The sequence below is a fragment of the Dendrobates tinctorius genome, unplaced genomic scaffold (genome assembly GCF_039654945.1).
Source record: "Dendrobates tinctorius isolate UK_male_01 unplaced genomic scaffold, ASM3965494v1 ptg000303l, whole genome shotgun sequence".
In the NCBI taxonomy this organism is placed as follows: Eukaryota; Metazoa; Chordata; class Amphibia; order Anura; family Dendrobatidae; genus Dendrobates; species Dendrobates tinctorius.
Genome location: NW_027361970.1, coordinates 3,607,398 through 3,631,790, shown reverse-complemented (window position 1 = coordinate 3,631,790; position 24,393 = coordinate 3,607,398). Strand labels below are relative to the sequence as shown.

Here is a 24,393-nt window from a genome sequence, read left to right as displayed (position 1 = left end):
CAGTCTAATGATTCTTTCTGTACAACAGTCACGGTCTTTCATGTGGCTACCTCAGGAATATTAACTATCTACACCTGCTCTAAACAGTTCAAGAGATATGGACCGATTAACTTTGTTCTGATTTTTATGATCTGATTAAAGGCTTGTCTTTATGCTGTTTTGCATTATTACCTTGTGAGCACTGATTCCTTGTTAAAGACCATAAAACTTGGCACCAAATAAAATGGCCCATTTCTCTGGAACCATAAGGCACATGTAAAAAAAAAAAATAACTAATACTCAGGAGAACAGCATAAATAAACTGATAGTAAAAACTGAGCACTTTTCACTTGGTAACAGGTTCTCTAACCTTTCTTTCATAAGAACTTAAATCGAATCTGTCATCAAGTACATTGAATCTCCTCCCAGCCTGACTAACAGCTGGATGTTTTTTACCATACTTTCCCTCGGGATCAATGAAGTGTATCGTATGTTATACCGAGCAGGGTGAGAACACAGCAGCAGGGAGTAGCGATATTGCAAAGAGGTCAGTCAGGCTAGGAGGTCGGAGGTTTTGACTTTCCCTAAGGGTTTTACAGTCTTTTTGTGGTCCATTTTAAGAGGTTGTCCTGCCATAAAATCTTAAAAACTGCTTTTTTAGGAGCACATATACAGCGTAATGTAGCTTTGGATGACCATTTATTTTTATTAATTGAATACAGAGAAAAGAAGGCCAGAATTAATACCGGAAGACTTACTACGGCAATATGTGCACACAATGCATGACAAGATGTGTCCTGAAGTTCAGAAACTCTTAGAGGACTTCAGGTAAATAACATCATATATGGGTTATTGGCTACAGATGAGAAAAGTCTGCATAAACACATACTGAACCATCCTGACCTTTTATCCTCCAGGCAAAAACGTAACATGGGATTGACTTTGGCAGAAAGTGAGTTGGCCAAACTGGATGCAGAGCGGGCACGAGAACGCAGCACACTTGAAAAAGAGAGAATATGTGCAGAGCCAATCTTACAGAAGATTGAGGAGGTTTTGTAAGTAAAGTTGTTCTGACATTAATACACGGATAACAATGCCATAGTCTGTTATGTCACATGAAAACCTCTGGGGTCCCCCAGATCAACTTCAAGCTGCAGAATCACCAGAAATAATAGTGCTGCCATAGAATCACCCAGAACATCACTTGTTGCTATAGACCACCACGTCATTGGCCCTCCTTAGTAAGGAATATCGCTTCAGTGTGTGTTATCACTTTCCGATTACTGGGGATTCAAACACTGGGCCTTCACACGACCATGATAGGGCATCACTTCTGTGCCATTATGGTTGGATTTGGAGATGTGCAAAGAATTGAAGCAGACATGGCTCCTAGTGCCTCATTTATTCTGGTAATTGTGAGATTCTCCACGGTCAGACCCTCACCCTATCCCTCCTAAAACTTTTCATTCTTGTCCCAAATGGAAAATGCCCTGCTCTTCGATTATTTCACCTAAAGTCTTCACCTTGGTATCCTTTTAAAGGCCAAAACATAAAAAGGACTTCATGTGATGCCAATATCTTATGATCAAGCCGCTGCCAATAGCCAGTCATGACATATTGTGTCTTTGGATCTGCAGCATCTGACCAGGGCCACTATAGTTTTGACAGAGCTGCTGTGATCCGGCAGCACTGGGGGACTTCTGGGCAGCACCAGTATCAGCTGATCAGGGGTCACACCCCACTGATCAGATATTGAATGCCTGTCATTGGGATAGGCCATCAATAATAAGGTATAGTGGACAAACTGTTTATTTTCGGGCAAGTAAAGTTCTATAAATATGTGCAACGTGTTTCCCCTTGGCCATGTATACAAGCGCTCTGCTGCTCAATGTTATAAATGCAGTGGCTGTGTGCATATGGCACCTAAGCTGTATTCAAATGAGGGACGCGGGACCCTGTGTTTATCGTTGGGGATCGTAGTGGTGAGACCCCCCCCCCCACCCCAACCTCCGTGATCAGACCCTTGTCATAAGTTGTGATTGTAGAACAACCTGTGTATAGTCAGTTTCTCATCACGACAGCTCGCCTAACTTGGTGTCTTTTTAAGCTATATCTTCTGTATGTTGTTGTGTTAGTATTTTTACATTATTATGTATATACTTTTAGTGGCATTATATTGACTTCACGAAAACATTTTTTTTTTCTGTTTTACTGTACAGACTCTCATCACAGCCTCCTGAAGATGAGAAATGGTAAGTTTCTTAGTGGTTTTTTATTAGTAAATGGGAAAATGGTATTTTAAACTTAGTCCTGGAGCGATCAGCCCAGAAAAGGAATCCCTATCCAGAACTTTTACCTAGTTGTCCTAGTAAAGTTTGGTCTTCCCTAATTGTCTCCTCCAATAGTTACGTAGATTTCATCATGAGCCTGGGATGGAGAATATAGCTCCGTGATGGGGAAGCTCTGGCTCGTGGTCCGGTTGCAGCCCATTATGTCCTTTTCTGTGGCCCCAGGACAGATTGTTTTGTTGGCTGTGGGCCCTTTAATTTCTCCCGAGACTGAGCGCATGCACGCAACATTCAGTACCAAACGCTGTGGCACATCCACTGAAGACACTGACATATCTTGGAGTCAGCGTGCTCTGCACTCCATACTTCAGTCCAACCAACGACAACCGCATTGGCAGCCCCAGGCTGTCCTGTGATGTCTATATGCCTCCTGCCCATCCTATGTTGTCTATATGTCCGCAGCCAGTCCTGTTATGCACAAATATATGCCCTCAGCTCCTCCTGTGATGCTTATGTGTGCCCCCAGCCCCTCCTTTGATGGGTATGTGTGCCCCAAGCCCCTCCTGTGATGGGTATGTGTGCCCCAAGCCCCTCCTGTGATGGGTATGTGTGCCCCAAGCCCCTCCTGTGATGGGTATGTGTGCCCCAAGCCCCTCCTGTGATGCAGATGTATGCCTCCAGCCCCTGCTTTGATGGGTATGTATCCCCCCAGCCCCTCCTGTGATGGGTATGTGTGCCCCCAGCCCCTCCTGTGATGCAGATGTGTGCCCCCAGCCCCTCCTTTGATGGGTAGGTATGCCCCCAGCCCCTCCTTTGATGGGTAGGTATGCCCCCAGCCCCTCCTTTGATGGGTAGGTATGCCCCCAGCCCCTCCTTTGATGAGTAGGTATGCCCCCAGCCCCTCCTGTGATGGGTATGTGTACCCCCAGCCCTCCTGTGATGGGTATGTGTACTCCCAGCCCCTCCTGTGATGGGTATGTGTACTCCCAGCCCCTCCTGTGATGGGTATGTGTACTCCCAGCCCCTCCTGTTATGGGTATGTGTACCCCCAGCCTCTCCTGTGATGGGTATGTATGCCCCCAGCCCCTCCTGTGATGGGTATGTATGCCCCCAGTCCCTCCTGTGATGGGTATGTATGCCCCCAGCCCCTCCTGTGATTGGTATGTATGCCCGCAGCCCCTCCAATGATGCGTATGTGTGCACCCAGCCCCTCCTATGATGCGTATCTGTCCCCAGCGTTACCTGTGTTCAGAGCTTACTGCTGTGAGTTCTTTGTGATGAATTTTTAAGAGTTGACTCCAGACCAAACATCATCAATACCACCTAACATCACATGTCTCAGCAAAGCGGCTCCAGTCATCACATTAGGGGGGAGGTAATTGTTTGACCAAATAAAGAAGAATAAATTTAAAATTTGATTTTTTACGGTCCGCGAATCATGGTATACATATAGAAATGACCCCAGCAGAAAAAAAGCTTACCCCCTTCCCCCGGTATAGCTAATTATACAATGATTCATACGTAGCATTTGCTTGTATAAGCATAACGTGCACACTTGCAGTGGCGGGAAGGGCAATCCGCTGTAGTCATGTGGCTCGTATAAAGCTACACGGCAGCTAAAAATAACCAATCTATATTTAAGAAAAATAAATCTTGCATTGTTGTCACACTGATCAGTAGGCCTAATATTAGACTAATACTTCCTGTTGGGTACATGGACATTGGCAGCAATATACTGACCCAGACCTTATTGAATTGTTTGAAGTATTTAATGAGCATGCTGTTATCAGTGCAAAGGACAATGTGAAGGAAGGGGGATGTCGTAAGCTCTGACCATCAGTGATTGTAAATGGTAGATCCTGTGTTATATGCTGCATTTATGGCTTTCATGTTTATACTATCTGTGATTGAAATGAAACTGTTGAAAGTTCTGTTTAAACCCCTTCACAACTTTTAATGTACATGTACGTCAAAAGTTGTGTCCCTGACTTTTGATGAAGTGCGAGCCTGCATCTTTCCCTGGAGATGATGGCAGATTTAATTAGCCAAGCTGTGCCTTTTATAGCTATAGGTGGAGCTCCACTCCACTCATGGCTATTCACCTGTTAAATACCACTATCCAAATCTGACAGCTGCATTTAACACACGCCAGCAGGGGTGCGCGGCGTTCCACTCTCCCATCGGTGCTCCTGTGACGTCATTGCGTCATGACAGCCGGGGGTCTGGTGATAACTCCTATGAAATACAGTACAAAAAAAAATGAATTATTTTTTTTTATTTGGTAATGCTGCTTTGATAAAGTGAGATCAATCAAAATATAAAATAAATTAATCCAATTGGTAAACGGCGTAACAAAAAAACAATCGCCAGAATTCCGTTTTTTTGGGTCGCCACAACTTTGCAATAAAATGCAATAACAGACTATCAAAACATTGTATCTACAGCAAAATAGTATCCTTAAAAACGTCAGCTCAGGACACAAAAAATAAGCCCTCACCCAACCCGAGATCACGAAAAATTGAAACATTGCAGGTCTTGGAAAATGGCAAGTTTCATTCAAGAGTAGAACTTCCGCACAGAAAAAGATAAGGCCTCATATGGGGGTGAAGGGGTTAGAGTAGTAATTTTCTGCTGACATTCCTTTTAAGCATGGCGTCCAGTGTTGCTTCCGTGTGAGCTAGGTCTACTTTAGACATGTTTGTGACTTCCCATTTTTTAGTTTTTGCTTACATATTGTGATGTGAAATAACGCCGAGTTCTGCCACGTGATAGTGACCAAGTCAGACTTTTTCTTTGGCAACTGCACCCAGCATAATAGAAAGCGACTTGCTGGTAGTAAAAATGGTTCAAAGTAAGGATACATATGAGTGCAGAGCCGCACTGGGGAGGTTACATAGCTACATAACACATTGTCCTCAGCAGAAGAGGATTTTGGATGCAGAAATACTAATCCTTTTTATATAAAATAGCAATAATTCAGATGCAATAATAAAAGCAATAATCCACATATATAGGCTAAATTGCACAAGCTCACAACCCACGTCAAGGGTCCTCACGCTTTAGTGAACTGTTTTTTTTTTTATTTTAGTCTGAGGACCCTTGACGTGGATTGCAAGTTTGTGTATTTTGGCAAAAATATTGACCAATGCATCATGTAATGTATTTATCATATACATTAGTCTTCAATATTTTTTTATTGCATGTTTTTTTTCCAAGTCCTTGAGTGTTGGTTGTACTGGGGCATCTGTCCTTGTGTGGTGCACTCATATAGTGCTGGACAGCCCGCCTGACATAATATTATGGGTGTCATCAATAGGCTGTAAGCCAGACACTGTGCATCATACGTATGTGTGACTGACGTCCAATGCAAGCCTCATTTTGTGCATTATCATTGGGGTCTGCTGCATCCTGCTAAGTGCATTTTGTATTCTGACTTGGTGTTGGTAAGGGGGTTTCTTTTTCTGGTATGCAAACTTATCTCACTACTGACCATGTTTATTTTATTTATTTTACTCACTTGTATAGCGCCATTCCACAGCACTTTACAGACTTCATCACTGTCCCCATTGGGGCTCACAATCTAGATTACCTATCAGTATGTCTTTAGAATATGGAAGGACACCGGAGAACCCGGAAGAAACCCACGCAAACACGGGGAGAGTATAAAAACTCCTGCAGATGTTGTCCTTGGTGGGATTTTAATCCAGGACCCCAACGCTGCAGTGCTAACCACTGAGACATGTTCACACTTGGCTCCAAAGTGCCATTGCTGTTTATGGGTCACAGCCTTTATCCAAGTAATGAGATGGAGAAAAGCAGTGTACACAACGGTCACGATCACCCATACATTAATGACTAAACAAATGCTACAAAAATGACAAATTTTATTGATGCAAAAGACACAGTACCAAGACAAAAAAAAGTGTATAAAAACAATTAAAAAAGGCCAGTGAAACCACCATAGGTCCATGTAGGGGGCTGAAAGCTAACCTCTTCCAAGGTGCTAGCTATAAGTGCAGATAATAATAAAATATAGACATAAATTAGCACCTGATGCTACAGTATGATAGATCCTGAATTAAATGAAATGAGTGCCACCTGGTGAGCACAAGCCACTATATAAAGAAAAATAACAGTACCAAAATTCAAATGTACATGCAGTCGTGAATTAAGTAAATGCCATCCAGTGAGCATGACCCACTATAGGAAAAAATGACCAGATCAAAATCAAGTATGCACTCAAGAGAATTCCAGTAGTAGCAGTTAGTGGGTGAAAATGAAACCCCCTCTATACACATATAGCATTGATAAAAATACAAAAGACACAAATCTAAAGGATCTGTGTATAAGTTACAAATGAACTTTTTGTCTTAGGCCTGTTTCACACTTCCGTTTTTGTGTCCGCCAAACGGATCCGTTTCCGTTTTTTTGACGGAAACGGATGCAAACGGATCCGTTTTTAAAAAAACGGATCCGTTTTTTTGACGGATCCGCGGTAACCATAATGGAAGTCTATGGGACAAAAAAAACGGATCCTGCAAAAAATGGCGGATCCATTTTTTTACGGAAAACAACGGATTTTGACGGATTTGAAAAAACGGAAGTGTGAAACAGGCCTTATGGGCAGTAAAAAGCATGCACCTATAAGGCAAGCAACTGAACAAGAAGAAAGATGTAAAGGTGAATGCCCTGAACAGAGAAAATAAAGAGTACAGATTAAATAGAACCATGTAGTAAATGCCCTGAAGAGACCAAATGGAAAGCGCAAAAGAATATCCTGACTGAAGGATGGAAACTGGTAATTTGTGATTGTCAGGAGAAACACCAGTTAAATGGGCAAAAAACTCCTCATGGAGAGATCAAGCCTAGAATAAGTCCTGCTGCCAGCTTGTTGGTAGAGGGAGGAGGGCCCTTTCTATTTTGTCTCTTCAGGGCATTTACTACATGTATCTATTTTCTGTTCAGTGGCAATAAAGATCACCTGTCACCAGGTCAAAGTGGCCAGCATTTTTTTTAAAATGTGCCGTACAGTTTCATAGACACGGCGCTTTTTATTTAGTTCTAATTTTTATGACCCCTCCGAGGGGGCATGGCTCGCAGGATCCTCTGGGGCGTGTCTTTTGGCTGCACTTCATTATTACCCTCTGAGCAACACCCCTTTAGTAAAGACCATAAAATATTGTGCTAAATAAAAAGAAGCAGATCTCTGGAACCATATGGTGTATTTAAAAAAATAAATACATTTGGAATATTTAAGGGAGCAGCAAAAAAAAAAAAAAATAGGCTAAATCTGACCTCTATTGTCCTAGTGACATGGATTTTTTTTAAATGGATGCAGAAGGAACCACATGGGCAGGACATAGCATAGTGTCTGGATGGGGCTATGACTATGGAGCACGCTCACATCTTTGGGGGCCACAGAAGGCTGGTACAGCAGCTGCCACTAGAATGTGCACAGTTGTGATAAATCTTGGCATTATTTAGGTTGTACTTGATTTTTTGGTGATCACTGTTCTCATTAGTCATAGAGAAGTGTAAGGATTATTTGGAAGCAAGCTGGGTAATGAAGTTTTGTGAAAAGAAATTGCCTAAATATTCTCTGTAGTATTCACTCACAATACAGTGCTATTACTACACCCAAGTGGTCCCAGTTTAAAGTCTGTCTAATGTTATCCCAGTTTAATGTATGTAAAGCTCCACTTTGCCATGGTGTAGAGGAAATCAGGTGACTGAGGGGGTAAATGGGTGGTATTGTGTACATATACACAATATAAGACCACTGCCCATGAGTGACATTGAAGATCTTATGACAATGGCACTGATGCCACAGGACACCTTTATTGGCCCTGTGGAATCATGGGTCAGGGCTGATCTGGAGGTGTGCGGACCACCTGCACAGACACCACAAGACACTTTTATTGGCCCTGTGGAATCGTAGGTCAGGGCTATTCTGGAGGTGTGCGGACCACCTGTCCCTTTTAATATTCCAGCTGATAAGGTGTATTATTTAAGAAGTGGAGGATGGAGCAGGACAGAGGCGGCAGAAGCCAGCAGAATGTAATCCAGGTACTTCAGTAGCCAGCTGGCTCTGCTCGGAGAACCGCACCTGTGTGGAGGGAAATGCTGGTTATCTCTTCTTATTATTGGTACAAGGGTGGAGGTGACAAGTAGGCCATCAGCCTCCTGACGGCACCATGTGAGTAAACGCCTGCGTTTCCTAGGATCCAGCCATGGAGCTCGGCTTAGAAATCCGAGTTCTTCTTCTGTTCCTCATCACTTGAGCTGGGGCAATACACACTGACATCATCCAATCATTTTTATAAATCATGATGCCATTCCTCTATTACCCCTCTTGGAAACATAAATGAATAAATTGACATCTGGGTGTTATGAACAGTCAGATTATAGTTACACAGCCAGCAGTCCAGGAGGGATAACAGGAATGGCAGAATTCTGAGTTCTAAGATGTAGAGGAGTTTTCCTACCTTAGAACTTCTGGTGCCGTGGAGGGGATTCAGTATGAAATGATAAAACGTTAACTTGCCTCCCGAACCAGCACTGCTCCTGGCACAGGATTGTGTTTTCGCCTCTACTGTTATAAATAATCGGCGGCTGCAGACATCCTGGTATAAACAATGTTGCATGACAACTGCAGCCCATTAGCACCCACTAATTGGCTGCAGCCATCCTGGACTGAGCAATGTAACATGACGACTGCAGCCCATTAGCGCCCACTGATTGGCTGCAGCCATCCTGGTATAAACAATGTCGCATGACAACTGCAGCCCATTAGCACCCACTAATTGGCTGCAGCCATCCTGGACTGAGCAATGTAACATGACGACTGCAGCCCATTAGCGCCCACTGATTGGCTGCAGCCATCCTGGTATAAACAATGTTGCATGACAACTGCAGCCCATTAGCACCCACTAATTGGCTGCAGCCATCCTGGACTGAGCAATGTAACATGACGACTGCAGCCCATTAGCGCCAACTGATTGGCTGCAGCCATCCTGGTATAAACAATGTCGCATGACAACTGCAGCCCATTAGCACTCACTGGCTGCAGCCATCATTAACTGAACAATGTCAAATGACGACTGTAGCCATCCTGGACTCAACAATGTCACATGACGATTGCAGCCCATTAGCACCCACTGATTGGCTGCAGCCATCCTGGACTGAACAATGTCGCATGACAACTGCAGCCATCCTGGACTGAACAATGTCACATGACAACTGCAGCCCATTAGCGCCCACTGATTGGCTGCAGCCATCCTGGACTGAACAATGTCACATGACGATTGCAGCCCATTAGCACCCACTGATTGTTCAGTCCAGGATGGCTGCAGCCAATGTCACATGACGACTGCAGCCCATTATCACCCACTGATTGGCTGCTGCCATCCTGGACTGAACAATGTCACATGACGAATGCAGCCCATTAGCACCCACTGATTGGCTGCAACCATCCTGGACTGAACAATGTCGCATGATGACTGCAGCCCATTATCACCCACTGATCGGCTGCAGCCATCCTGGACTGAACAATGTCGCATGATGACTGCAGCCCATTATCACCCACTGATTGTTCAGTCCAGGATGGCTGCAGCCAATGTCGCATGATGACTGCAGCCCATTATGACCCACTGATTGGCTGCTGCCATCCTGAACTGAACAATGTCACATGACAACTGCAGCCCATTAGCGCCCACTGATTGGCTGCAGCCATCCTGTACTGAACAATGTCACATGACGATTGCAGCCCATTAGCACCCACTGATTGGCTGCATCCATCCTGGACTGAACAATGTCGTATGATGACTGCAGCCCATTATTACCCACTGATTGGCTGCAGCCATCCTGGACTGAACAATGTCACATTACAACTGCAGCCCATTAGCGCCCACTGATTGGCTACAGCCATCCTGGACTGAACAATGTCACATGACAATTGAAGCCCATTAGCGCCCACTGATTGGCTGCTGCCATCCTGGACTGAACAATGTCGTATGATGACTGCAGCCCATTATTACCCACTGATTGGCTGCAGCCATCCTGGACTGAACAATGTCGTATGATGACTGCAGCCCATTATTACCCACTGATTGGCTGCAGCCATCTTGGACTGAACAGTGTCACATGACAACTGCAGCCCATTATCACCCACTGATTGGCTACAGCCATCCTGGACTGAACAATGTCACATGACAACTGCAGCCCATTATCACCCACTGATCGGCTGCAGCCATCCTGGACTGAACAATGTCACATGACAACTGCAGCCCATTATCACCCACTGACTGGCTACAGCCATCCTGGACTGAACAATGTCACATGACAACTGCAGCCCATTATCACCCACTGATCGGCTGCAGCCATCCTGGACTGAACAATGTCACATGACAACTGCAGCCCATTATCACCCACTGATCGGCTGCAGCCATCCTGGACTGAAGAATGTCGTATGATGACTGCAGCCCATTATCACCACTGATCGGCTGCAGCCATCCTGGACTGAACAATGTCACATGACCACTGCAGCCTATTTGCGCCCACTGATTATGCCAGGGTGACTGCAGCCAATCAGTTCCTGTTAATGGGCGGACGCTGTCTTGTGACAATGTTTATGGCCGGAAACTTGCAGGCGACACAGAACCCTGATCGCAGGCGCTGCATCGGGCCATTAGCTGAGAACAGAGTTTTTTTTGTTTTTTTTAATTTCCTGCTCTGGGTCCGTATAAAACAAGTTTTAAAGTGGGTGAAAACAACAAGCATCTTTTAAGTGATCATTGTTTTCTGTCAATGAATGTTCTTTCACCCACTGCCATACTTTGTTCCATGACCCCAGGGTAGTAGTAATTTGCACTGTGAAACCCTTGTCTTGGGCACTAAGGCAGCTTGTCTCAGCATTGGGTTTTAAGGTGTATGACACTTGCTATATAATGCTTCATCTATGAGACGTCCTCGGTATTAGTGCCGGAGATGGATCTCTGGCTCCTGTAGGCAGGGTGTTTTACCTGCCCCTATCCACTGCAGAGACCTGAATTGTTAGATCCATGTGGATCTCATCACTGGGACCCTCCCTGATCGCAACTTATGTCCCCTGTCCTCAGCTGGCTCCAAGAGGATGGAGGGGACCACACTGATCTAAGAGTGATCACCTACCCAGTACCTTTGTGTGATCTGGAACACCCCTTCTAGAACACATGGGTGTAAGCGCGGTACACGTCAGAGAATTACCGTCACATTCAGTGACACGCACACGTCTTCTGATTTTGTATCAGACCTTCAGGGCATTTGTATTCTGCAGTAACATTCGGGGTTTAATCCATAGATTGCAATGTGTCTAATTAAGATCGGCTGGGTTCATATCAAAAGAAAAAATTCTGTTTGCGTGCACCAATTGTCTCCGGAGAGAAAAGCCTCATTATCCTGAATTGATTAAAAGTCGTCAAGCAGCAGACGCTATACTCTGTTAACGAAACAAACATCTATCAAATCCTCGAGCCTCCGAAACTATCCTGTAATGGGATACACACAGATTGGATTAATGGAAGCTTTCAGAGCGGACTGATCACACTGGGAAAGGAAGGCCGTGGAGCGCAAAGGTATCCCAACCTTATGTAAATAGGAAGTCTGCGCCGGAGGAGGAGAAGAATGACTGATATGCCTGCCACATAGATGGTATTGACCGTGCTACCAAAATCTGTGACCGTCCTGATGATCTTTGTGCACAGCAGTCAGCTGGAGGCCAAGCAAAGAGGAACAATATTATCAAAAGATTATGCTCGAAATCCAGTTTTTAAGTGAAATGGAATTAGTTAAAAAAAAAAAATAAAAAATTATTTTAGATTTTATCATACCACTAAATTAACAAAAAATAAAAAATCTTGCAGTGTTCACACTGGCCACGACACCTAGTATTGGTTTCCTACTTCCTGTATTTTTCAGCAGCCACATGGACATAAGTAGTAATAGAGCGCCTCTAACCCTGCGTAATAGAGCGCCTCGGACCCTGCTGATCTGTATTGAAGGATTTTGTGAAAATTTTTTGATCTGGGAAAAGGCGATAGACAGGATCCACTATCTACTTTGCATCGAATTCTCAACTTTCATTCCTGTCTGTGATGATAATAAGACTGCTGAAAAGTCTTCTGTATGGAACAGGAAGTATAAGTGTAGTATAAGGTCTTGTGCTTTTTCGGCTGGCATTTTTAATGATGCCATTTTGATCGCTTTTTAATGAATTTTTATAAAATACTTTGTTTTACATTTTGCTAGATCAGACTTTTACAGACGCAGCAATACCAGATGTCTTTTTCCTTTTTTTCTTTTTTTATCCTGTTTATCTTAGGACAGGTGGAAGGTGGAGAAAATTCAAATGTTTATATTTTTAAGAACATTTTTCTTTCTTTTTTTTTTTTTGTGATCCCTTGATTGCTTGTTTGATATTCTGCAATAATTCATTTTTTGTTCAGTGACTAAAATTGTTTTTTACACCACCTACCAGACTGCGCTTAATGATGCACACCGAGCGATCTGTGATACGTCCTTCAGTGCACATAAGCTTCCATTGTCCTCGGCAGCACAAATCTTGTTTACACAGGATGGTTTGATGATCATTTTGCTTGTTTGTCTGGTGATAGTCAACCTATTTAAGCTACAAAGTTATACGAGCGTGCAAGTAGACCCCAAGTCTTTACGATTTAAAATGGGTCTCTCCTGGTGGTAGATTCTTGTTAAATCTATAGATTGTAGTCTGGAAGAGAATAAGAATAAAATGCATTATAAGGAGAGTCTGCCAGGGCTCCAGTGTATCTGTTTATCCATTTTCAGGTTCACTTGGCCTCGTACTACCCATCTTTTAGATGAAAAGGGAAATAATGACTTGTTCTGGGCTGTTGCAGAGTGTAATTGGTACTTTTTCTGTTGAACGGGAAAACCACTACCTTGCTAGATCAGAGAAACTTGTGACATCTCCTTTTTGTGGAGGAGGAGAACTTTCTTGGGAAATACAAGAATTTTAAAGGAAAAAGTAAAAATAGAAACTTTTCTGATGCTCCAGTTTATACAAGTATTTTAGGTTTGACACATCTTTTCTGACTTTTTAAACTATTGATAACTATTATGTCCATTATTGTTATATTTACAAAGGTATGATTTTTTTTTTTTTTAATTCCGTAAAATGTTTTTCTGTATAAAATGCCAAATTATCACCTTTTTTGTTAAATCTTTCTGTGCATACTATAAGCTATTGGAAACATCTTTCTTATAGGCGGCTTCTGAATCTCTAGTTTTAGTCCTCCTTAGATCTTTTGACACGTGGCAGTGTTGTTGTGTGGTTTTTTTTTAAACATTTTTGACTGGCACCTGTTGGACTTTTAGTTGGATTAGTGTACTTGGCTTCTTCTTTCCTCAGCACCTTGGTATCCTCATTGTTAGATCAGATAGTGTGGACCGCAGTTTGAATAGCCTCTTAATACATCACCCCTGGTATCTCCATTATTAGATCGGGTGGGCATTAGTGTGAGCAGCCTCCTCTTACCTCAGCACCCCTGATATCTCCATTATTAGCTCAAAAAGACAGGGTGGGCAGCCTCCTCTTACCTCAGCGCCCTGGTATCTCCAGTATTAGATCAGATGGACAGGGTGGACAGCAGTGTGAGCAGCCTCCTCTTACCTCAGCACCCCTGATATCTCCATTATTAGCTCAAAAAGACAGGGTGGGCAGCCTCCTCTTACCTCAGCGCCCTGGTATCTCCAGTATTAGATCAGATGGACAGGGTGGACAGCAGTGTGAGCAGCCTCCTCTTACCTCAGCACCCTCGTATCTCCAGTATTAAACCAGAATGACATGGTGTACAGCAGTGTTATTAGTCTCCTCTAACCTAAGCACCACTGGTATCTCCAGTATTAAATCAGATGGAAGAGGAAATAAAAGAAATTCGGCACAGCTATCTGTAAAAAAATCATTTTTATTAGGAATCCACTAAAACTCGAAAAGGCCCATGGAAGACATGTAAAAATCTGGCGATGCCGCCTTTAGTCATATTATCACTAAGAGCGGTTTTGTCAGAAATTAATTCGATTTTTACATATCTTCCATGGGCCTTTTCGTGTTTCAATGGATTCTGCTGGTTAAGCACGGAGCTAACCAGAAGAGGAAGGAAAAGAAAGATATTCAGCACATCCATCTAGTAAATATCTAAAAAAAAAAAAATATTCATTTTTATTAGGAAAAATAAAATAACTAAAAATGAATATTTTATTTAGATATTTACCAGATGGGTGTGCTGAATATCTTCCCCCTATCCTGGTATCTCCGGTATTAGATCAGATAAGATGGGCAGGAGTGTGAGCATCCTCTTCTAAACACCACTATCCTGGTATCTCCAGTATAAGGCCTCTTTCACACATTAGGTTTTTGGCGTCCGTCGCAATCCAGCAGTTTTGGAAAAAAAACTTATCCGTCGCATATTGTGAAAAAATGATGCGACAGATCCGTTTTTTCGCTGCATCCCACTGCCCTACCTAGTAATAATAATTGGAGCATGCTCAGTTTAAAAAAACGGGATCCGTCGCTGAATTCCATCATTTGTTGAACAGCGACGGATCCTACGCACATAGGCTTCCATTATAGCCAACGACGGACGTCGCTGGATCCTTCACTGTCCGACTTTTCGATGGAGACAAAAAACTTTACTTTGTCCGTGGTCTCCGCCCGACGGACACAAAATTTACGACGGATCCAGTGAACGACGGACGAAACGTGAGGCCATTCGTCACTAATACAAGTTTATGAGAAAAAACGTATCCAACGTCATCACTCGCTGGATCTGTTTTTTTCTAAAAACAACGGATTGCGACTGATGGCAAAAAACTACTGATATGTGAAAGAGGCCTTAGATCAAATATGGTGGGCAGCAGTGTGAGCAGCCTCTTCTTACCTCTACTGTCCTGGTATCTTCAGTATTAGATCAGATAGGTTGGGCAGCAGTGTGAGCAGCCTCTTCTTCTTACCTCCACTGTCCTGGTATCTCCAGTATTAGATCAGATGGCATGGGCAGCAGTGTGAGCTCTGATTGGCCAATCAGAGCGAAAGTAATATTTCATCAATGAAATTTGATGAAATATTACAATCCAGCCATGGCCGATCCTGCAGTAGCATCGGACATGGCTTGGGACTGCGATCAGACGCCCCCCACTGGCTGACTGGGGCGATCTACCACTGACGGACGGCGGCGATTTGCCGCTGCCATCATCTGCTCCCCCTCCCCTTCCCTCCGCTCCCTCGGTACCCTCCGAGTCCCGCTGTGGCTCCCGGTGTCCCGCCGCCATCTTCCAAAAACAATGATCAAAATAAAAAAAAAATTGTAGGGACAAAAAAAAAAAATGTATTTTATTATCAGGCCTGTGGAGTCGGTAAACCAAACCTGCGACTCCGACTCCTCAATTTCCCTTACACCGACTCCAACTCCGACTCCCACATATATTGCTTTTATTTAAGTGAAAAATTTATTGCAGTACAATGTGGACATCAGACATTTAATCATTTTTATGATAGAACATAATATCTATTTTTTGGAATACAACTTTAGAACACAAAAAACTGTAATAAATTGAAAATATGTAATACTATGTAATATCGATTACATATATACAGTACAGACCAAAAGTTTGGACACACCTTCTCATTCAAAGAGTTTTCTTTATTTTCATGAGTATGAAAATTGCAGATTCATTCTGAAGGCATCAAAACTATGAATTAACACATGGCTACCACAGCATCTTGCAGCGGCATGCTATTCCATCCGGTTTGTGTTTAGTTGGACCATCATTTATTTTTCTACAGGACAATGACCCCAAATACACCTCCAGGCTGTGTAAGGGCTATTTGACCAAGAAAGAGAGTGATGGGGTGCTACGCCAGATTACCTGGCCTCCACAGTCACTAAACGTGAACCCAATCGAGATGGTTTGGGTGAGCTGTACCGCCGAGTGAAGCCAAAAGGGCCAACAAGTGCTAAGCATCTCTGGGAACTCCTTCAAGACTGTTGTAAGACCATTTCCGGTGACTACCTCTTGAAGCTCGCCAAGAGTGTGCAAAGCAGTAATCAAAGCAAAAGGTGGCTACTTTGAAGAACCTAGAATATAAGACATATCTTCAGTTGTTTCACACTTCTTTGTTAATTATATAATTCCACATGTGTTAATTCATAGTTTTGATGCCTTCAGAGCGAATCTACATTTTTCATAGTCATGAAAATAAAGAAAACTTTTGGTCTGTACTGTGTATGTGTGTTATATATATATATATAATATATATATACATACACACACACACACACACACACACACACACACACACACACACACACACACACACACACTGGGGCAAAAAAGTATTTAGTCAGTCAGCAATAGTGCAAGTTCCACCACTTAAAAAGATGAGAGGCGTCTGTAATTTACATCATAGGTAGACCTCAACTATGGGAGACAAACTGAGAAAAAAAAATCCAGAAAATCACATTGTCTGTTTTTTTTTTCATTTTATTTGCATATTATGGTGGAAAATAAGTATTTGGTCAGAAACAAGCAAACAAGATTTCTGGCTCTCACAGACCTGTAACTTCTTCAAGAGTCTCCTCTTTCCTCCACTCATTACCTGTAGTAATGGCACCTGTTTAAACTTGTTATCAGTATAAAAAGACACCTGTGCACACCCTCAAACAGTCTGACTCCAAACTCCACTATGGTGAAGACCAAAGAGCTGTCAAAGGACACCAGAAACAAAATTGTAGCCCTGCACCAGGCTGGGAAGACTGAATCTGCAATAGCCAACCAGCTTGGAGTGAAGAAATCAACTGTGGGAGCAATAATTAGAAAATGGAAGACATACAAGACCACTGATAATCTCCCTCGATCTGGTGCTCCACGCAAAATCCCACCCCGTGGGGTCAGAATGATCACAAGAACGGTGAGCAAAAATCCCAGAACCACGCGGGGGGACCTAGTGAATGAACTGCAGAGAGCTGGGACCAATGTAACAAGGCCTACCATAAGTAACACACTACGCCACTGTGGACTCAGATCCTGCAGTGCCAGACGTGTCCCACTGCTTAAGCCTGTACATGTCCGGGCCCGTCTGAAGTTTGCTAGAGAGCATTTGGATGATCCAGAGGAGTTTTGGGAGAATGTCCTATGGTCTGATGAAACCAAACTGGAACTGTTTGGTAGAAACACAACTTGTCGTGTTTGGAGGAAAAAGAATACTGAGTTGCATCCATCAAACACCATACCTACTGTAAAGCATGGTGGTGGAAACTTCATGCTTTGGGGCTGTTTCTCTGCAAAGGGGCCAGGACGACTGATCCGGGTACATGAAAGAATGAATGGGGCCATGTATCGTGAGATTTTGAGTGCAAACCTCCTTCCATCAGCAAGGGCATTGAAGATGAAACGTGGCTAGGTCTTTCAACATGACAATGATCCAAAGCACACCGCCAGGGCAACGAAGGAGTGGCTTCGTAAGAAGCATTTCAAGGTCCTGGAGTGGCCTAGCCAGTCTCCAGATCTCAACCCTATAGAAAACCTTTGGAGGGAGTTGAAAGTCCGTGTTGCCAAGCGAAAAGCCAAAAACATCACTGCTCTAGAGGAGATCTGCATGGAGGAATGGGCCAACATACCAACAACAGTGTGTGGCAACCTTGTGAAGACTTACAGAAAACGTTTGACCTCTGTCATTGCCAACAAAGGATATATCACAAAGTATTGAGATGAAATTTTGTTTCTGACCAAATACTTATTTTCCACCATAATATGCAAATAAAATGAAAAAAAAACAGACAATGTGATTTTCTGGATTTTTTTTTCTCAGTTTGTCTCCCATAGTTGAGGTCTACCTATGATGTAAATTACAGACGCCTCTCATCTTTTTAAGTGGTGGAACTTGCACTATTGCTGACTGACTAAATACTTTTTTGCCCCACTGTATATATATACACACACACACACTATGACTTATCTCAGCTAAGGCAAACCCTAGATCCTCAGGCTACATTCACACCATGGGTGTAGTGCACACCTCAGCTGCTGCAGAATCTCATACTGCACACCCCTACACTTGAAAATAAAGCCTGCACCTCAAGAAGATGTGGTGATGAATGCAGTCTGTTTATTCCAACTATCAATTGATGTTGATGTGTTACTGAAGGCGAGCAATGCCTGTCCTGGGTGTCCTTTTGGACAACAAGAGGTGTACCTGACTGATGCTAAAAAAAAAAAAGGAGTGTTAGTCTGTGTGCTACCCGGTTTTCATTCTTCTTGGTACAGATAATATGTGGATAGAAAGATATGGATAAATGGATATATAGATAGAGCAGATTTCTAATCTGCTTTTGCTATTGAAAACATTATCTCTAAAACCTTTCAGGTGATGTGGTTTTTTAAAAAGCTGATCTGCTTTTGCAGCTGAAAAACGTGTCCTCAAAAAACGCAGGAAAAACGCTGTGTGTGAATGTAGCCTTAGATTAGGAATAGAACAGCCATTTATAGGACATTTCATAACTTTCCCAAATTTCTATGAAAAAATATTCAGCACATTCTGCATTGAATTACTATACCCAATTTATTGTATATTTTAGGAGTCGGTCCATTTTATACCGACTCCACAGCCCTGTTTTCGGTTAGGGTTAGGGTTAGGGTTGGGATTAGGGTTAAAATCAGGGTTAGGGGTGTGTTGGGGTTAGGGTTGGGATAAGGGTTAGGGATGTGTTGGGGTTAGGGTTGTGGTTAGGGGTGTGTTGGGGTTAGGGTTTGAGTTAGAATTGAGGGGTTTCCACTGTTTAGGCACATCAGGGGGTCTGCAAACTCGACATGGCGCCACCATTGATTCCAGCCAATTCTGCGTTTAAAAAGTCAAACGGTGATCCCTCCCTTCCAAGCCCCGACTTGTGCCCAAATAGTGGTTTACCCCAGCATATGGTATATCGGCATACTCAGGAAAAATTGCAGAACTTTGGGGGCCTAATTTCTCCTGTTTCACTTGGGTAAATAAAAAATTGGGGGCTAAAAAAATCATTTTTGAGGAAAAAAAAAAGATTTTTTACTTTCACGGCTCTGGGTTCCTTGGGAGGTCTAGTTTCCAAAATGGGGTCACTTGTGCGGGGGTTTCTACTGGTTAGGCACATCAGGGGCTCTGCAAACGCAGCGACCCCTGCAGACCATTACATCAAAGTCTGCATTTCAAAACGTCACTACTTCCCTTCCGAGCCCCGACGTGTGCCCGAACAGTGGTCCCCCCACATATGAGGTACCAGCGTACTCAGGACAAACTGGACAAGAACTTTTGAGGTCCAATTTCTCCTGTTACCCTTGTGAAAATAAAAAAAATTGCGGGCTAAAAAATCATTTTTTGAGGAAAAATTTTATTTTTTTTGTATTTTCACGACTCAGCGTTCTAAACTTCTGCGAAGCACCTGGGGGTTCAAAGTGTTCACTATGCATCTAGATAAGCTCCTTGGGGGGTTTAGTTTACAAAATGGGGTCACTTGTGGGGGGTTCCACAGTTTAGGTACACAGGGGCTCTCCAAAAACAACATGGTGTCCGCTAATGATTGGAGCTAATTTTCCATTCAAAAAGTCAAATGGCGCACCTTCCCTTCTGAGCTCTCCCATGTGCCCAAACAATGGTTTCCCCCACATATGGGGTATCGGTGTACTCAGGACAAACTGGACAACAACTTTTGTGGTTCAGTTGTTAGCCTTGTAAAAATAAAAATTTAACTGGCTAAAAAATCATTTTTGAGGAAAAAAATGATTTTTTATTTTTACTACTCTGCGTTATAAACTTCTGTGAAGCACTTGGGGGTTCAAAGTGCTCACTACACATCTAGAGAAGTTCCATAAGGGGTCTAGTTTCAAAAATGGTGTCACTTGTGGGGTTTTTTCACTGTTTAGACACACAGGGGCTCTCCAAATGCGACATGGTGTCCGCTAACGATTGGAGCTAATTTTCCATTCAAAAAGTCAAATGTCGCTCCTTCCCTTCCGGGCCATGCGCCGAAACAGTGGTTTATGACCACATATGAGGTATCGGTATACTCAGGAGAAATTGCCCAACAAATTTTAGGATCCATTTTATCCTGTTGCCCATGTGAAAATGAAAAAATTGATGCTCAAAGAAAAGTTTTGTTGGAAAAATTAATACGTCCATTTTTTCCTTCCACGTTGCTTTAGTTCCTGTGAAGCACCTGAAGGGTTAATAATCTTCTTGAATGTAGTTTTGAGTAGCTTGAGGGGTGCAGTTTTTTAGAATGATGTCACTTTTTGGTATTTTCTGCCATATAGACCCCTCAAAGTGACTCACAAATGTGAGATGGTCCCTAAAAAAAAAAAGTTTTGTAAATTTTGTTGGAAAAATGAGAAATCTCTGGTCAAATTTTAACCCTCATAACTTCCTAATAAAAAAAAAAAAATTGTTTCCAAAATTGTGGTAAAGTATGCAAAGTAGACATGTGGGAAATGTTATTAACTATTTTGTGTCGCATAATTCTCTGGTTTAACAGAATAAAAATTCTAAATTTTCTCAATTTCGTTTTTTTCACAAATAAACGCAAAAATTATTGACCTAAATTTGCCACTAACATGAAGCCCAATATGTTAAGAAAAAATTCTCAGAATCGCTAGCATCCGTTGAAGCGTTCCTGAGTTAAGCTATGTGCACACGTTGTGGATTCTGCTGCGTTTCCGCAGAGGTTTTGGCCCTGCAGAAACGCAGCAGTTCCGCTGACAAAGTACAGTACAATGAAAGCCTATGGGTTTTTGAAAACACTATGCTCACGCTGCGGTTTTTTCCACGCGGTTTTGCTGCGGTTTACAAACCGCAGCATGTCAATTGTTTGGGCGGTTTCCGCAGTGGTTTCACACCTTTAACATAGTAGAGGTGTAAAAACCGCAGGGCAAAACCGCGTTTACGCGCGGAAAAACCCGCAGCGGAATCCGCAACGTGTGCACATAGCCTTACAGTATTACCTCATAAAGGGACACTGGTCAGAATTGCAAAATATGGCCAGGTCATTATGGTCAAAATAGACTGGGTCTTGAAGGGGTTAAACCAGATAGACAGGGTGCACAGCATTGTAAGCAGCCACTTAGTACCCCTGGTATTTCCAGTATTAGGTCAGACAGGGTGGACAGCAGTGTGAGCAGCCTCTTCTTGCCTCCACTATCCTTGTATCTCCAGTATTAGAGCAGATAGACAGACAGGGTGGGCATCGGTGTAAGCAGCCTCTTCTTACCTCAGTACCCTGGTATCTAGTATTTAAATTTAGAAAATCCACAGGTAGCACATTTTCCTCCACTAAGTAAAGTAAGCAGCAAAGCTTCTACTGCACATGCTGGACATTTTCATGTATACTCTAGTGATTACACCTCTAGATAGAATGAGTCTGGTTTCCTAATTAAGGTTAAACATTTTTTAGAAATTTATCTAATACCATTTTCTTCCTTTTTTTCCCTTTTCCTGGAGAACCCATTTAATAGAAGTATTTCAGTAGGATTTACCTAAGTCTATATGGGCTTGCAGGTCATAGAAAGCTGAATAAAATGATAGCGTGAGATCTGCGATCCGAAGTCTTATTCCAGAAAAATCTTCATTTTTCTTAATATGTAAATGAGCAGTTTAGATCTATGGGCCGGACATGGATCTCCATGAGAATTCCTCCAGAGCTTAAAATGAAAGGGGCATTACCAGTGTGAGACATGTAATGACTGACAGTCTGCTCTCCTGATCTACATCTCACACTAGTAATGCAATGTTTCATATGCATTTAAGCCCAGGAAGCAGATTGTCAGGGAGATCTACGTCCGGCCCATAGATCTTAATAGCTCATTTACATATTCCAGAGAAATGCACATTTTTTTCACAATAAGATCTCAGATCGCAGATATCATAGGATCATTTTATTCAGCTTCCTATGACCTGCATGCCCATATAGACTGCTTAGGAGGGCTGATCCTACTGACAGATTCCCTTTAAGCTTTAGATGTATGGCTTTATGAAATCTCCTTATTTACTGGCAGAAATCGCAGATCACATATTAGAAAGTTTGGATCTTTTCATTTTACGGTGAATAAGATTTATCCACAGAAGACTGGAAAACCTTTATTAAAAGTACAAATACCCTGAGAAACTGCGCTCCGCACCAAATCTGTCACAAGTCCGGTTTCTTCTTCCTAGCAGTAAACGTATTTCTCTTTTTTTCCTGTACAGTGGCAGTATACAGTACGTTATCCTGACCTACATGAAGCACCTTGGTGTAAAAGTTAAAGAACCGAGAATTCTGGAACAGAGACGTGGGCGTATTGGCTTCCTACCAAAAATTAAGGTATAAATGAGCTCACAAAGCACTGGCAGCTGTTCAGAATCTGTGTACATGGGGTATGAGTAGTCCGTATACGCAGGAGTGGAAATAATATACCAACTATTGGTGTTTTTCAGTTTTGGAAGCCTCTCTTCTCCAGTTGCAGCTTATTTTATAAAAATAAATTCTGCTTTACTCATTTTGCCCAGGTCCATCACTTGGTCTCCGCCTCTGGTATCTGTTATCCACCTCACTGATGTCATGTTGGCAGCACTGTAGTCAATGATGGCATGCGCCACTGAGCTGACCAATTTGGCTGCAGCGCTGTCAACGTTACGTAATCATTGTAGGCATTGTATACAACAACATGAGCAGTGGTAGCTTCTCCGCATCGGACCCGGGGAGGGTGAGTAAAGCAGAGTTTATTTTTTAAAGCATACTGCAGCCTGGGGACAAGGGGTTTCTGAGATAAAACCTCTATATTTCAGGCAGCTACCACTGTCATGTTCCATATGGGCGCCTGATTGTTGGAGAGATATAAGGGAGTGCTCCATGACAATGTAATGCATTATTCTGTTCACCATTTTGCTATGTTACATGTCATTTCTCTGGCATATTATTTCATCTTCTGTTTACTTCTCTGTAAAACTTGTACCTGTCGTTCTACATTAGCCTTGATCTCGGGCATACATGTCCCATTAGTTGTTTCCTTTTCACCCTTTAAAAGAGGATCTGTCACTTGCCCTTTAAAATTGTTTTAAATACAGTGTCAAAAAGCAGTCCCTGCGCTCTGCTCGTTCTACCTCTTCCGTTCTGTGCTGCGTGGCGGTATTGCTGAAGGGATGTGCATCCTTTGCTTTTGGAGCTCAGTAAGAGAATTCTCTGCAGATCAGCTAGCCAAATATTCAGAGTCTTCTCAGGGGGTGAGCTCTCTCTCCCATCTCTCTGATACTGCTTATCACAGCTCAGCAGAGTCTGAAACTTCTAGATCAGCTACCAGGTTGTGATTCGAAGGGGCATCCCCTCGGAGAAGATTCTCAAGGAACGCCCAGTCAGATACACTACAGACAGAGATTTTGCATAATGTGCTCCAGAAAAAAACAAATGTGAATATCTCTGCAGCAAAGCAACATATCACAAAACTGAGGAGCGGTAGAATTGGAGGAGCTTAGGGATTTTTACAAGGTGTTTTTTTTTTTTTTTTTTTTTTTTTTTTTTTTTTTAGCAAGACACAGGATCTCTTTAAAGGGAATCTTTCACCTCATTTTTGGCCTATGAGCTGCGGCCACCGCCATCAGGGACTTATCAACAGCATTCTGTAATGCTGTAGATAAGCCCCTGATGTAACCTGAAAGATAAGAAAAACACGTTAGATTATACTCACCCCGGGTGTCCGGTCAGGCACCTCCCATCTTCTAGCGATGACGTCCTCCTTCTTGCTTCTGCCGCGGCTCCTTCACAGGCGTAATATATCTGCCCTATTGAGGGCAGAGTAAAGTAGTGCAGTGCACAGGCCCTGGAGACCTCTCTGACCTTTCCTGGCGCCTGCGCACTGCAGTACTCTGCCCTCAACAGGGCAGATAAAGAGTACGCCTGCGCAGGAGCTGCAGCAGAAGTTAGAAGATGGGAGGCGCCGGACCGTGACACCCACCGCAACCAACCGTGTCCACCGGTGAGGATAATATAACTCGTTTTTCTTCTCTTTCAGGTTACATCGGGGGCTTATCTACAGCATTACAGAATTCTGTAGATAAGCCCCT

General features: G+C 42.9%; 1 protein-coding gene across 4 annotated transcripts in view; it reads left to right on the top strand.

The window, feature by feature from the left end:
* ARHGEF12 (Rho guanine nucleotide exchange factor 12) overlaps positions 1 to 24,393 on the top strand; it is a 242,214-nt gene that overhangs the window by 111,352 nt on the left and 106,469 nt on the right. For all 4 annotated transcript variants that reach the window (XM_073560728.1, XM_073560729.1, XM_073560727.1 and 1 more), the window contains 4 exons: positions 702 to 807; positions 897 to 1,034; positions 2,199 to 2,231; positions 22,543 to 22,657. In XM_073560728.1, the coding sequence (XP_073416829.1) occupies positions 702 to 807; positions 897 to 1,034; positions 2,199 to 2,231; positions 22,543 to 22,657 (392 nt within the window). The remainder of the gene's footprint in view (positions 1 to 701; positions 808 to 896; positions 1,035 to 2,198; positions 2,232 to 22,542; positions 22,658 to 24,393) is intronic.